At 53.1% G+C, this 15,840-nt stretch overlaps 1 protein-coding gene across 2 annotated transcripts in view; it reads right to left on the bottom strand.

Annotated features, from left to right (window-relative positions):
- The window catches only part of HAPLN3 (hyaluronan and proteoglycan link protein 3), a 15,714-nt gene extending 3,031 nt beyond the window's left edge, over positions 1–12,683 (bottom strand). The window contains exons 1-3 of one of the 2 annotated variants that reach the window (XM_029239507.1): positions 12,603–12,683; positions 4,562–4,741; positions 2,350–2,718 (exon numbers count right to left, since the gene is read on the bottom strand). In XM_029239507.1, the coding sequence (XP_029095340.1) occupies positions 2,350–2,718; positions 4,562–4,715 (523 nt within the window). In that variant the 5' untranslated portion in view covers positions 4,716–4,741; positions 12,603–12,683. Of the gene's footprint in view, positions 1–2,349; positions 2,719–4,561; positions 4,824–12,602 lie in introns of those variants that run through there. The other variant, XM_029239506.1, reaches the window with a different exon arrangement.
- Positions 12,684–15,840: the final 3,157 nt, after the last annotated feature.

Below are 15,840 nucleotides of genomic sequence, written 5' to 3'. Positions count from 1 at the left end.
ACACACACACACACACACACACACACACACACACACACACACACACAAAATCCCTCAGAAAAACTCTGTAAACCTGTCATCTCTTGTCCAATATCCAAATCTGAGGCAGAGCCTATATCTGCTTTACACCTCCCTCCCAGAGCTAGACTGGCACACAGCAGTACTCAGAAAACTATTAGCTTGTTAAGGTAATGAATTAATCAGCTAACTAATATCCCCAGCTACAGAATGAGACTAAGGCCTAATTCACAGGGCTGTTGCAAGAACCCCAGTGCTATGGTCTCAATGTGTTCCCCCAAATTCAGATGTTTAAATCCTAACGCCCAATGTGATGGTATTAGGAGGTGGGGTCTTTGGGAGGTGATTAGGTCAGGAGGGTGGAGTCCTCATGAATGGGGTTAGTGCCCTTTTAAAAGAGACTCCAGAGACCACCCCCCACCCCCAGCCCCTTCCACCGTGTGAGGACACAGCGAGAAGTCTGCAAGACTTGACAAGGGTCAAGAGGGCCCTCACTTGACCACGCTGGCACTGTGATCTGGGACTTCCAGCCTCCAGAACTGCGAGAAATGAATTGCTGCTGTTGTTTATGGTGCCCACACTGCGGTATTTTATTACAGCAGCCTGAGCCAAGACACCAGTGAGGAGGTACTGCCATCTACAGGAGAGGGTGCACTGTTGGGCTCTGGCTCTCCCTGTCGGTAGCTGAGACCTCATCATCTACATTAACACTAACATTAATGTGGAAGCTTCTTAGGAGAATACAAGTTTCCATGTGGGACAGACGGAATTCAGGGGAAGAGGAGGGATGGTAAAAGGTCTTAATAAAGGGGAGGCTCAAGGTCAGGGAGGTCCTGGGCAGGGGGCTTCCCTTTCTGGTGCCAGAGGCTTATAGGTACCATAGCCTCCCTCAAAAGTCACCATTCATGTTTGAAACTTTACCATAATAAAAAAAAATTTAAACACCCTAGATCCAGTCTCTACCAAGTCAGATGAAACCTTAAGGAGAGGCGGTGTCCCTAGTGCCTCAGACTGACGTTGTTTAGAAGCAGGGCCTGGAGTCCTTAGAATCTCCTTCCTGTGGCCAGGGGCCTGGGAACATCTGGGCCCCACACCCCCAATATCACCTGGGGCAGGAAGCCAGTCCCCTGGGCAGAGCCAGGTTGAGGGGGCAGAGAGGCCCCAGGGCCTTGACAATCAGCGCACAACCTCCATGTGTGTTTGCAGGGGCCTTATTTCATGCCTGGTTCCGTCCCAAATTCCCAGCCCTTCCAGCCGCAGGAACACGGTGAGGGCTCCCTGTTTCTATAGGCTGCTTCTGTGGTCCCCAGACAAATGGCTCTCACAGGCTCCCTCCCATTCCCCACCATCCCCAACGTCATAGGCCACCTCTGGGCCACCATCTAAGCCACGTGGACTGGGGATGTGGCTGCTGATGGCAAAGAGCTGCACTGATTGATAGGCCCTTGACTCACATTTATCCTCATCTCCTCAAAGGAGGCAAAGGAGGAACTGCCCTTGTTCTTCATTTTACATGTGAGGGGGCTGCAGCTCTGGGGGTGAAGCACTGACCCAGGGTACCACAGCTGGGATGGGATGGACATGGAGTCAGGTCACCCTTCTCTACATACCCCCCAGCTGCCTCCCTAACAGGTGGGAGATATATGAGGACACAGAGCCCCATCCTAGGGACAGAGAAGGTAGGAGTCATGTAGAGATCACAACAGGGACCCATACATAAGATCTAGTGTGTAGAGTTTGGCTGGCTTGCATAGCACTGGTTTGCTTTTTCTTTAGTTAGATTTCACATAAAAATATAAGCTTCTCTTTTCAAATCAGAAAATCTGGCTGCACTAGGCCTGCTTCTGATGTGGCATCATCGGCTGGGCTTGAATAGAGCAGCTCCTTTCGGATGGATGAGGGCTCAGGAGTGTGCCCCAGTCCCCACCACTGCCTATCACTCGCCCTGGGCTGCCTCATTTGCTTGTGTTGCCTGCCAACCCTGCTTGAATCTCAGCTCTGTCTCCATCAGCTGTGTGCCCCGCTCTTGTCCCCCTCTCTCTGAACAGGATGTGAGCAAGAGGGAGTAGAGAGTAGTGGATTCTGGAGCCTGACTGCCTGAGGTCAAACCCCTACTCGGCCATTTATGAGCTGTGTGACCTTAGGTAAGTGACTTGACCTCTCTGTGCCTCAGTTTTTTCAGCTGTACAATGGGGGTGAGAATAAGAGCAGCTTCCTCCTGAGGTTGTTCTGAGGATTAAATGTTTATCTGCCGAAAGCACAGAGGTGTGGACGCTTTCTCAGAGCCCTTTCCCTGTAGTTCCCAGGACCCAGCCCCCATTGGGGTCTCACCCCGCAGCTCCAGCTCCACCAGGCCACTTTCATCCTCCAGCCCATCAATGACCTCGCAGCGGTAGCGCCCATAGTCCTCCAGCCTCAGGTCCCGGATCTCCAGTGACACTTCACGCTCCCTCTCCTGCCACAGATGCACCCGGCCTCGGTAGTCTCCGAAGGCGCGGTGCCTCAGCCCAATAGCCACCAGCACGTCCTGCTCCGGGGCCCCATTCTCCGACAGTTTCCACCATTTGATGCGTACGGGCCGAGGAGAGACCACGGCCGGCTCGTAGTGGTAGCGGCAGGGCAGGGTCACGTTGGCCCCACGGTAGGAGAACAGGATCTCCTCAGGCGTCTCTACCACCAGCTTCACTCCATTGAAGATGCCTGGGGGGAGAGACGGGTGCAGATGGGGACCCGCTGCAGCACATCTGTACCCCTGCAAAGGCCAACCCACCCTCACTCTGAGCTCCCGCCAGGCCCAGGAGTTCCAGATTGCAAGAATGGCTGCAGTGCTGCACCCCTCCCTGCATCCACACGCGCTGCAACGCAACTTTACATCTCCTTCCATCAGGAGGTGACTCTGTGCCCCGCCCCCCTGCGACCTTGGATCCTTGCTGGCCCTGCCCCTTGCTTTGACCGAATGAATATGGTAGAAGTGACTGTTCTGTGGTGCCTGCTCTGAGCCGAGGCTCCAGGAGGCCCTGCTGAGGCTACTCTTTCTCCCGGAACCTTGCCAACCACCATCAGAACAAGACTGGGCTCATCTGCTGGGTGAGAACACGCAGAGCAGAGACAAGCCATCCCAGCCGAGGCCGTCCGAGACCAACCAGCCCCCGGCTGATCTGCCTGCCGACCGCAGGCACGATCAATTAAGTAGCACAGCCAAGACTGAAGAGATGGAGCCCAGCCCAAAATCACACCATTGTAAAGCAATTATACTCCAATAAAGATGTAAAAAAAAAGCAAACTGGGGGACTTCCCTGGTGGTCCAGCGGTAAAGAATCCTCCTTCCAATGCCGGGGACACCGGTTCGATCCCTGGTCGGGCAACTAAGATCCCACATGCCGCGGGGCAACTAAGCCTGCACACCACAGCTACAGAGCCCACGTGCTCTGGAGCCCGCGCGCCACAACTACAGAGAAAAAACCTGCACACCACAACTAGAGAGAAGCCCATGCACTGCAAGGAAGATCCCACGTGCCACAACTAAGACCCGATGCAGCCAAAAATAAAAAAAGATAAAATAGAAAATATTTTTTTAAAAAAGAAGAAGCAAACTGGTGTAGCAGGCAGCACCCCAGATGGGTGGATGGCTGGGACTCTAATCCCCCTGAGTCTCCTTCCCGAACACACTGGCCACAGGAGACCACAGCCTGCCCTTCACTCTCTGTCCACTGTCCGCCACGACTCTTCCCAAACACCCGGAAACACAAGTGAGATTAGGGTAGGACTTCTAGAGATTATAGTCAGGGCTCAGGGGGACAAACAAACACAGCCTCCCATGCACCACAAGAACCAGGTTTATGGGCTACGGCTGGCCCATCTCTAACTTGAGCCCCTCTATAGGGGCCTCATGGTCTCAGGACCTTGGGTCTGGACTTGAGACCTTGGAGGTACACAGGGTGGGGGCAGGGGGTAGCCTCGGGGGTAAGCAGGAGACAGACAGGGAGGCTCCCTGCAAAGGAGCTCATGCTGAAAAACAGCTACACCTAACAAGGCCTCGCCTATGTCAGGGTTTCTGTGAGGATCATACCAGGTAACATATGTAAGGCACCTAGAAGCATGCCTGACACATAGTAGGTGTGTAAAACCACTGATAAAAAGTCACCTGCCCAAAGCCACGTAGCGAGGAAGTGGCAAAATTGAGATTCAGACTCACATCTCCCTAACCCCAAACCCCCTTTCCAATGGGGAGACCTGGGGAGGTCATGTTTAAGCAGAATCTTGGAAAATTCGGCAGGACTTTGGGGAAAGTATAAAAAGCAAAAATGACTGTCCTACAGTGCACTTGGCTCCACATCTGAGGGGCCAGCAAACACGGAGTAACAGAACCACACCTCTTCTGCTCATCTTAGAAACGAGGCTGGACCACTGCACAGCTGGGAGAGGGGCTGCTGGCTTCATACCCTCGCCCCTGTCCCAGCCTGGAACCTGCACAACACAGCAGGGGCCAGGACAGGTCTTCGTCACCTGGCCAAGCCAGAAGTCGACCCAGGAGGCCACCCACCTTCGCCGTGGCCCTTGCCCGGGTTCCAGCCGTGGGGACTATTGGAGTAGTAGAAGCCGTTGTAGAAGGGCAGGCCCGAGACGCAGCACAGCGAGAGCAGCAGGCCCAGCGGCGGCAGGCCCATGGCGTCCCGCACGTGGCAGCGCCCAGGCATCGGAGAAGGCTGGGGGCTGGGGCAAACTGGGAAGAGGAGAAAAACAAGCCAGTGAGAGAAGCCCTGAGGCGGGGGGCCGGGGACCCCTGGGTTCCAGCACCCACTCATTCACTCGATCGACAGGAAATTGTAGAGCATCTTCTGTGTGCCAGGCACCCTTCTCGAGGCCAAGGAGACAGTGGTGATGAGCTAGACAAGGTCCCTGCTCTCAGGGGACTGCACCCTGCAGGCAAGATGGGCAACAAGCAAGCCAACAAGTCCTAAACAGGAGTTAGGAGGCAGCAAAAAGACCATGGAGAAAATTAAGCAGGATAATATGACAGTATCACCATTTTTCAAACACCGGGATTGAATTGGAAAAGTTGTGAGCAGCATTTTTTAATGACAACCAAGAGACTAGATTAGACTAGAAAACAACAGGTTGCATTCATGGTTAGTGAAGATGAGTCCTGCACTGCAGAGCTTTTGTTTCAGTCCAGAAATATCTGTGGGGATGAGGTCGGTGGGGGGGGGGGGTCACAGTGTGAAATTATTTCTTATCCTGGGTCAAGGTAAAAAAAAAAAAATTTAATACCATGCTAGAGTACTTCTGGGGGGCTATTCCAGGTTCAGTGGACATGCAAATAAAATAGGCAGCTGGCCCATGGGCTGTAGTTTGTTGATTCTATTTTTTTGTATTGCATCAAAATATTATATCTTTTTAAATTTTATTTTATTTTTGGCTGCGTTGGGCCTTTGTTGCTTCGCACAGGCTTTCTCTAGTTGTGGCGAGCAGGGATTACTCTTCGTTGCGATGTGCAGGTTTCTCATTGCGGTGGCTTCTCTTGTTACGGAGCACAGGCTCTAGGCGTGCGGGCTTCAGTAGCTGTGACTCGTGGGCTCTAGAGTGCAGGCTCAGTAGTTGTGGCTCACGGACTGAGTTGCTCCGCGGTACGTGGGATCTTCCCGGACCAGGGGTCGAACTCGTGTCCCCTGCATTGGCAGGCGGACTCTTAACCACTGCACCACCAGGGAAGTCCCAAAATATTATTTCTTGATTATTGAGTTTTTTTGCACACACACTCCCCTCCCTTAAATTTGCACATGAAGCTAGTGCCTCACTCACCTCCCCCCATCCCTGCCCTGCTCATTGCCTTTTACTGAGTACTCTCAACAATTAAAAGGCCGGGTCACACCTTGGAGAAGCCCCGTCCAGGGAAGGGGCAGAGTCATAGGCAGGAGATATCGTGTGGTGAGTACAAAGATAAGGTACAGAAAACTAGACTTGAAGACACAGGAGGTAGCCAGGTGGAAAAGGACAGCAGGGTTTGCCCAGGAGGGGGCACAGTAAGTGCAAAGGTTCAGAGGCCAGAGAGCACGTGGAGGGCTGGGGTGTGCTGCCAGGTGTCCATTTGTGCCCCCCCCGACACTCCCTGGTCCATCTCTGCTCTTTTCTGCCCTGCACTGATCACTCCTCCCAGGCCCCCAGGCCCTCTGGCTTCCAGCTAGATTCAGCCAACAGGAGGCACACACAGGAGATGGGCAGGAGGGGAGAGAGGTTGTGTCTCTGCAGTACCCATGTCCCGTCACGATCACAACTCCGCCGAGCGGCTCCTCTCCCCAACACTGCTCTCATGGCTTTGTAACACTCTTTCCTCCCCTTTCCCCTCGAGGCCAGGGGGGCATCGACTGCCATTGCTTGTCTCTGCGCCCCAACTCCCTAGTTTGTTGACTTTACTCTCCTCTCTAAATGTCATCGCATCATTAGAATCTCTTATTGGAAACATCTAGGGTGAATTCTGCTTCCTGCCAAGGCCCTGGCTGATATAGGGGAAAGGAGGGGAGAGGGCACAGCAGGACCAGAGTCTAGATGCCCTTGTGTGTCAGACCCAGCAGCCTGTCCTTTGTCCCCAAAGCCCTAGGGTGCCAGTAATGGCTTTAAGCAGGGGAGCCACAGGATCAGACCTACATCTTAGAAATATCCCTCTGGGGGCTGAGTGGAAAGTAGGGCAGCAAGACCAGAGTTGACAGCAGGCATTTGGAAGTATGACTGTGATTACCATGCAGCAACGTGGAAAGTGCTTAGGGTATCATTTAGAATAGACAAGGCAGAACATAGACTTGCCACTCTGCTATGATTGTAAGTGTGTGGCCCTAAGAATGCCTGTGAACAGGAACCAGAAGGGGAGGGAGCAGCAAAAGGAGAGAAAGGGAGAGGAAGGGAGGGAGGAAAAAGAAAAGAAATGCATTGGCCTGTAAGGGTGGTGGGATTGTGGGGGAAACATTCTTGTTTCCAGAACAGTTAGGAGCTGTTGCTGGAGAGGAAGGAATGGATGTGAAGGAAGTTGAGGGGTAGAATCCACTGTTCCCTTAGGCCTCTTTGCAGAGAGCCCAAGGCCCAGACTTGCCCTCCGTGCCTTGCACAACAGGAGGACACCATGAGCCTTGCTTCTTGTCCAAGAGGAATCCCCAGGTGACACCCACAAAGCCTCTTGGTGACTTGGATCTGGGCAGCCTAAGCACAAACAAACCAATACAGAAGTTTGGACCCCTGATAATGCAAAATAATAATTTTCTGTTATATGTATGCTGTGCAGTTAATATGCTCACAGTTAATATGCTTGTGAGCAAAAATAATACATGCCACATGCAGGTCTTACACTGAAAACGACCTGGGATGCCTTTCCTTGGTATTCTTTCCCCCAACCTGTTGGCAGCCAGAGTAGCCACCTTAGACTCAGAGATGGAAACCACAGGCTTAATGACAGAGCCACCCCACCAGCCCTGGATCTCCCCCACCTACACTGTGTCATGAGAGAAAAAGAAAGTCCTATTGTATTTAAGCCACCACATTTGAGTCTCTTCATGAACGTAGCTTAGCCACAACTTGGCCTAAAAAATAACTCCACAGGGTTACTATGATCGGCATAAAAATATTAACAGCTGACTTTAATGAGCACTTACTATCTCACTTAATTCTCACCACAACCTCTAGAGAGGGACCTATTGGTATCCCCATTTTACAGATGGGAAAATCAAGGCACAGAAAGATTAAATAATCTGCCCAAGGTCATCCAGCTAGGAAGCAGCAAAGCCAGGATTTGAACGCACTCCAGCTACAAAGCCTGGAACCACAATATCAAACTAGGGAAAGTGACATGTATAAAGCACATAGTCCACTGCCTGGCACACAGCAGGTCCTCGTAGGAGTTAGTTTCCTTTCCCTTCCTTGGTTTCCATGTTTAGAATGCAGAGAAAAGTGGAATGAGGTTGGAGAGGCTGGATGTCCCAGGGTCCGCCCTGTCCCTGGGCACCCAGAGCCTCCTGGAGCAGAGGGGCTCCCCAGCCTCCGCCTGCAACGTTTCCAGCCTCTTTCCAGCACCTCATCTAGTACAGATGCTCCCCAGTGAGAAACAGCTTCCCCAGGATGAGCAAATGCAGGCATTTCTGCCACAAAGTGATCTTCGTCTGCCTGGAAAAAAAATGTGTATTTTTGTAAAATCATGCATTAAAAAATAACAAGGTTAGGGGAAAAATAAGTTTGGGGCAAACTACTCAAAACATATGCAACTTTATAACCAGAGCACTAACAAAAACAAGAGCAATTCTAAAAACAAACAAACAAACAAAAAACACACCAGCATCGTTAACACTCCACTGACACTGGCACCCACGTCCCATCAATCAGTCCTTTGCAGACTTCACCCACCACTGGGGCAAGTGCTTCTTCCTTCAACATGTAGGTCCTTGCGGGCATTGGATTCCAATTTTGGTAAATTCCAATGGATTTACCAAAATTAAAAATCTGACACAGGGTGAAGTCACCTTCTTCAATGTTCTGTTTTGTTTTGTTTTGTTTTGTTTTAACACAGAGGAAATGTCTTTGCAACTTCTTCAGATAGTTCCAACTTTTATCAGAAAACTTTACGCTAAGTTCTGTTAAGCAGCTAAACCAGCTGTACAGGCATTCCTCCCTCACCAAATCTATTGCATCCTTGAGTTGGGATGGCAAGAGTTTGGATGTTGAGAATTTGGGGGATCCAGATAGGGAGGGATGCTGTGTTATTCAAATCTATTTGGTTTCTGTGTTGGACAGTGAATAGCAAGCATTTGGATAGCGAGGGACATCTGTATTAAAGAAAAGCACTTTCTGCAGGACTGGCGGCATTTATCTTAAGGAATTCATACATTGCTAAGGTTTTCTCTTTAATTGTGAGAACTCTTGTTTCAGTCACTCCAATACATTAGCAAGCTGGAAAAAAAATCACCACCAGACAAATGCGATTCCATGTTTTACCGACATTGTTCCCCCAGGGTTCTTACCAACCATGGATGAGGTAATTTACAGTTCAGAAACATGAGCTGAGGCAGAACAGACCGTTGCACCTTCTGGTGTCTCCAGAACCAGAGTTCTGCCCTCCAGAACTGCAGAGTGTAAGTCTCCGAGGCACCCTTTCCCAGCCTCAGAGACCCCGGCACACACTCACAACCTTGAGCCTGGGCACCACACTTTCTCCCTGGCTTTTAAAGGGCTTCCACATCCAACAGCTCCCTTGATCCTCCCAAGAGCTCCCCACCCCCACCCTGATCAGCAAGGAGAATTTCATTCTCCCTAATTAATCCACAAGTGAATTAAGTGAACAGAGACACCGAGGCATGAAGCAACTGTCTAAAGGTGACACAGCCTGGAGGTGGTAGAGGCAGGACTCTGTTGAACTCTTTTTAGCCAATCTCCTTAACAATCTGTCATACTGAAGGGCTGCCTTCTACTTGTCAACACACTTTCATGAACATCATTGCTTATAGGCCTCACAATGTCAGAATTATCCCCATTGTACAGACCAGGAAACTGAGGTTCAGAAATGCTAGGTTGCTTGGCTAAGGTTACCCAGGTAATAGATGAAGGAGCTGGGACTTGACCGCATTCACTCAACAGATATTTATCATGCATTTACCATGTGCCAGGCATGGTTCTAGGCACTGGGATTACAAACCAGGGGTCCTTGTGGGGTTTACACTCTAGTCAGGGAGACGGACAATAAACACCATGTGGGATAATGTGATGTGAATGGACATGTGGCTCGTGACAGAAGAGGATGAAGCAGGGGGTGGGGGTGTCCTGTCAACAGGATGGGTCAGGAAGGCCTCCCTAAGAAGCAGATGGGCAGTGAAGGCATGAGCTTTGAAAATCCCAGGGAAAAGTTTTGCAGGAAGAGGGAACAGCAAGGGCAAAAGCCTATGGCAGGAGCAGCTTGAAGGCCAGTAAGATTGGAGCCCAGAGATAGAGAAAGGGAGGGTGGCAGGAAATGAGGTCCAAGTAGCAGTCACAGGCCCCAGGCTGTAGCCCTGAAGGGAAGTTACAGAAGAGTTTTCCACAGAGGAGTGTCATGAATCTGATTTACATTCTAAAAGGATCATTCTGGCTATCTTCCTACCTCAGTCAAGTGCATGTCCTCATCCTGGCTCTTTCTTTCAGCTACAAACAGCCCTAGTTCTCTCCATTACTCCTCCGGTCTGAGCACCCACCTTGGTTCACTCCCTGGCTTATTAACACAGCTGCAAATGGAAAGGTGTGATCTGGTTAACATCCCTCTGGGATGTCAACCCAGCAGTTAAGCAACCTTAGAATAGGTGGGGGGATGCCAGGAAAAACAAAATGAGTCTGAAGAAAAGATCAGCCTGTGTCCAGGAGCTACGACCCTCCTTAGGAGTACTGACCCTGGGCAAGTCATTTGACTCATCTGCACAGAAGTTTCCTTGTCTCCAGAGAATACTAACAGGCTCAGGGCCTGAGGACAAGGACCACCCTGAATGTCAAGGCTAAAACACAGAACAGAGTCCTGGGTGTGAATCAGGGGTGGCAACTGCTGCCTAGTTGCTGCCCTGCCCCGGGCCAATCCCCAACCACAACCACCAAGGGGAGCGATGGATGGCCTCTGCTCCCTGAGGCTGGCTACCCCGCCATCAGCCCCTCAGGACCACCACAGAGATGTCACCAGCTGGAAGGCCCATGTTCAAGTCCAGCCCAGTCACCTTGGCAGTGAGTGGCTCCAGCTGATTTGAGGCACCCAGACTTGGGCACACAGGTCTGGGCCCAGCATTAGGGCTGGACACACCTGCATCCTGCTGTGTGACCTTGGGCAAGTTACTCAACCTCTCTGGGCCTCCACTTCCTCCCCTGTAAAAAATAATAATAGTAGCACCTCCCTATGGGTCTGTGGTGAGAATTATAAAGATGAATTTTGTTCAGCCCCTGACACACAGCAGGCGCTCAACAAATAGTAGCTAATACATATTGGCGGAAGACACAGTGACAGGCTTCAGGCTCTAGAATCAGATTGGCCACCTGGAATCAGTTCTGGTTCCACCCACTTACTAACAGTCTGTCGCTGGGCAAGTCACAGAGCCTCAGTTTCCTCATCTGTAAAGTGGTAGTCAACAATAATACCAACCAGAAAACCTTTTTGTGAAGATTAAGGAAGAGAATGGCTACTGAGTTCTTTGAAAACTGCCTGGAGGGGGCAAGCACCCAAAAAATATTAGCTACGATTACTACTGTTAACAGTTTACAAAGTGAGTCTCACAAGATTTCAGTAGATTGTTCTGTCTCATTGTCTAGAAGACAAGCAGCCACTGTTGGGAAACTGAGGCCAAGGGAGGTGAAGACCCAAGGCTTTATCTTCGGAAAACAGGTTAGAGAAAATTCAGGTCTCCTGACGGCCCATCTCCTTGCTTTTCCTAGCCCCACTTGCCTTGGGACCCCTCCACACACCCGAATAAGCTGAACCCTGACTTGGAAGGAAGATGGAGCTCCACCGGACCACCCCGACTACACAGCTGTGGAGTACAGGTCTCCCAGACACCAGCAGAGGGCAGCATTGCCCTCCAGGTCTGCAGCAGCCCCGGCTCCCTGAGAGGAATTTGACTTCGGTGCCCCCTGTTTGGGCAAGGCTTACAAGGGCCTTTGAAACCTGCGGTTTCCGGAAAGTGGAAGCTGGAGGTGTTTCCTACCAGCATTCCCAGCCCACTGGCCCATGCAAGGCCGCGGGAAAGGGGTCAGGGCCCCTCTCAATCACCTCCCCTCGTTGCTGAGGGCAAAGGCACTCCGGAGGTCGGCGCTGGACGCCAAGGTCCAGACCGGGTCACAGGCTGCTGGGGGCCACCCAGCGAGCTGGTGACAGAGCTGGGTCCAAGTGCCCGGAGCTGTTTCTTTCCTGTCTGCTCAAAAGCCCTAAATTCCTCCCTGAGCGATCCCATCTCCCACCCAGGGCTCTACCCTCAGCCCTCCCTGCCCCTCTGCTGTCCCTAAGACAGAAACCCCAGTGAACCCAGGCCTGAAACCGACGGGCATCCATTGCGTTTGCCCTGGGATGGCCAGAGCAGGCCGTAAGAGGCCGAGAGGCGCAGGTCCGCCTGCCCGCTGCCTCACGAGTTGTCCCCAGCCCCTGCCAGGTTTCCCGCGGCCCCCGGAAGCATCGGACAGATGCCCCGGGGCAGAGCCTGGCGGGCCTTGCGCTGTGCTGGAGGCTGCAGGACCGCGGCAGGACGAGACGGGAAAGGACCCGGTGGCTCCCGGTGGGAAAGAGCGGACCCGGGTAGTGGTCTCGGAGGCCACTGGTTTCCCTCGGCATTTGCCTCCTCGCGAACAAGGGTCTATGCACATGGGTCCCAGGCAAGTCAGCCCGCGCCCCGCGCTGCTCTCAACCCACTGGCGCCGGGGGAGCCCCCCCACCGGCGCTGGCGATCACAACCCAGCTCCGCTCTGGCCCCACGGTGCGCAGCTCACTCCTCCGGCCGGTTCCCCAACCCTGCCCCGGGAGGCGTGGGGCCTGCAGGAGACCCAAAGCGGGAAAGGAGGAACGGGCCCACAGGGGACCCCAGGAGCCCGGCCACCTCTGAGCCACGTACCGTCCCCGGGCGGCTCCTCGACGGCTCGAGCGCTCCAGGCTGCGGGCTGACACGGTCCGAGGAAGCAGGCGGATTTGGGGATCTTGAATGGCCAGAAAGGAAGCGGCAGCGGACAAATCCCCGCGCTCCCGGCGGGCCAGCCCCTTAAAGGAACACACGCCCCTTTCCCTCCCTCGGGCTGGGCCCAAAGGGAGGAGGTGCTACAGACTTGGGCTGTCTCCAGACTCGGCTGGAAACCACCCAACCCGCAGAGCTGCTGGCCGCGATGTGAAGGGAGTATCCAGGAGTTGAGGCTGTCACATCTGGGGGAAGGAAGTGGGGGAGGATGGAAGCGGAGCGTTTGTAGAGGGAGGGTCTCATTAGCACGCTCCGGTTTACTAAAAGCATTGGGACTAAGCAGGTGGAGCCCCTCTCCACACTGCAGGTGGACTATGGCTGCCCCCCACCTTCAGGAGAGGGAGGGGTGAGCGTTCTGTATACCCGCCTTTCCCCCTATAGAAGGCAAGGGGGCGCTGACATCCCTCCTGCCTCTGAGTTTGACCGTCAGGAAATCACCAGTCCGCCTCTTAACTCAGTGTCAGGCACGGGGATGCTGCCCCTAGTAGGTGGGGCTTGAATGAGCCCTGGGAGGAGGGGGAGCACAGGATGGGGGATGGTGACCCCAGCAGCCCACAGGGGTGGTCAGAAGCCTTTCTGACTGGTCCTCCAACAGGGGTGACCCTACCTTAGAATCCTGACATCTGTCAGCACAGCCATCAAGCAGCCACCTCCCAGGATGCCTCTGTTTGGACAGGGTGTTTTCTTTCCCCTCCAGACAAACAGGAGGCCTGGCCTGGACAGCCCCTTCGTCTCCTCAGCAGCAAAGCCTAAGGAGGTCCTTCAGCCTTGGCCAAGTGGTCACTGAACCCAGAGCCTCTTCCTAAATACACCTTGACAGTGTGTGTGTGTGTGTGTGCACGCATTACACACCCACAGCCCGGAGTAAATCAGAGCACAAAGAGCTGTGGTGGACAAGGCTAAATTGCACAAAGTGAATGCCAGCTTGATGAGCAAAAGGCAGCCAATGAAATTCCTCCATAAGGAAGAGACCAGTCTGTGCACTGGATGCAGGACGGATTGGAGGCGGAAATAAATAGGACACGAGTTCCAATTAGGAAAGTTGCAAGCTTTTCTAACAACAATGACCAAAGTTTTTGAGGCCTCTGATGGGCCAGGCTTTACATCAGTGCTTATGTACATTCTCTCCATCAGTCTCAAGGCCATGGAGTCGGTTCTATTATTTCCACCTTACAGATAGGGAACTGAGACCCAGAGAGATTTAAGTAAATTGCCCAAGGTCACTCAGAGCCAAGATTTGAACCCAGGTTCTTCAACTTGAGGCCTTGCACTCCGAATCACTCCACTATATTTAAACCAGGAACGGAAAGCAATCTAGACTCCTGGGAGAGGCGGGTCAAAAGATGCCAGTGCTGACAGCCACACGTGTAGGGAGAGGGATGGACAGCAGAGAAGGTCAGTTTTGTAACAGCTAAGCAAGTTTACTGTCCCAGCCAGTGGCAGGGCTGGCCAGCAGGTGGAATCTCAGAGCTGGCTCTCGGGACTGCAGTCAGGAATAAAAAAGTAAATTTGTGGAGGTGATAGTGAACACTGTGGAAGTGGAGGGGGCTGCTCAGGGAGAGAAGCCAAAGACAGAAGGGGTCAAGAGGGAGGGGGCCCAGGTCCAGGGTCCCAGGAAGGGGGCTTTCAGAAGGCTGTGGCCAACACATCCAAGGCTGCAAAGATTAGCAGGAAGAAGGGACTGAGAGGTGGCTGAGGCAATTCCATAGTCACCTTGGATCTCCTGGTCCAGGTGGGGGGCTTGTGACACCAGCCCACCCAGCCAACCAGCCAATGAGACTGGCCCACAGAAAATATTCAACGCCACAAAGAGGGACAAATTGACAGATGGGAGTGATGCTTGGTTTCCCCTTCTGCAAGTGGGACTCCTGCTTCTAACAAGGCTCGACTGCAGTTACTTATTGAGGAGGCATCCAAGAGATGCAGGAGGGAAAAAGCTGTTTCTCCCACTGTCTGCTATGTTTCCAGGAGAGGTCTGAACAGGTTGGGTGGTAGGAAATGCTCCCAGGAGGGAGTCCTAAAGCCAGCAACCACCCAGAAAGACTGACTTCAAACCCAACCCATGCAGCTCCACAGAGGAGAGCTCTGAGACAGGAAGGAGTGAGCCAATAGACCCCCAGGGGTGGGGAGCCCCACAAACCCAGTTCATTCAGAGACCGCAGCCTGGGCCTTTTATTCCATCCCTGCCCAGCCAAGAAGCCCTGGCAACAGGAGCTCTTGCAGGGGGAGCCACTTCCAGACTAATATCTCTGATGAACTTCCAACAAAGCCACACCCTCCCTTTGGCAGCCACATGGCCAGATCTGCTGCCTAGAGGTGCCTATGTGTACAAAGGCATGGCTCCCAAAGTCTGTTCTGGAAAATCCATCTTGTGTCCCAAGGCACTGAATACTAGGGTGGTTTCATATGCCCTTTCCCAGCTAGTCAGTCCCTCTTTTATCTGCAAGCCCCACTTCCAGATCACTGGCCTGCACTGCCTCCCACTGGCCACCTCCTGATGGCCCCTGCATGGTGTAAGGGGGTGGGGGGAGAGGGGTACCCCTGGAGCTCTCCTCCCAGCCCTGGAGTGGAGTTGCCAGTGGCCTCTCAGGAACCAGTGTGCTGGGCCAGGAACGCCCCACCCACTTGGCAGAGCCCTGGCCCCTCCCATCCCACACTGTACCCCGTCCTGGGGCTCCTGCAGCTCTGAAAGCAGCCCAGGTTCACTGAGTTTCTAATAGTTTCTCCAGCCCACCGCTCCAGTTGCAGAGAAAATGGCAATTGCCACAGGGGAAAACCAGCAGCCTCTGCCTGTCTTCCTGGCGTGGGAAGGGAGCAAAGGCATGTGTGAAGACAGCCTCTGCATAGGCCCCGCCCCGGGCACTCACCTGGCAGCGGCGATGGCCCTGGGGCTGCATGGGTCTAGAGGAGGAGAATTGAGGGGAAGAGTCCCGGCCCCTCCAGTGGGACACCCCCCCCCCAGTAGTCTCCTCCCTCTCTATAGTCGGGCAGGTGACACAAGAATGCTGGGACTCTGGGGAGGACTCAGGGTGGGGACACCAGCCCAAGTCAAAGCCCATTTTGACGGAGCAACGATGAACCACAGCGAGAGTTCAGGGAGTGATATAAATATATTTTGGAA

This window comes from Monodon monoceros, unplaced genomic scaffold (genome assembly GCF_005190385.1).
Source record: "Monodon monoceros isolate NGI ecotype Baffin Bay Population unplaced genomic scaffold, NGI_Narwhal_1 Super_Scaffold_21, whole genome shotgun sequence".
In the NCBI taxonomy this organism is placed as follows: Eukaryota; Metazoa; Chordata; class Mammalia; order Artiodactyla; family Monodontidae; genus Monodon; species Monodon monoceros.
Note: the sequence above shows the minus strand (reverse complement) of the source record. Positions and strands in the feature narration are given on the sequence as shown.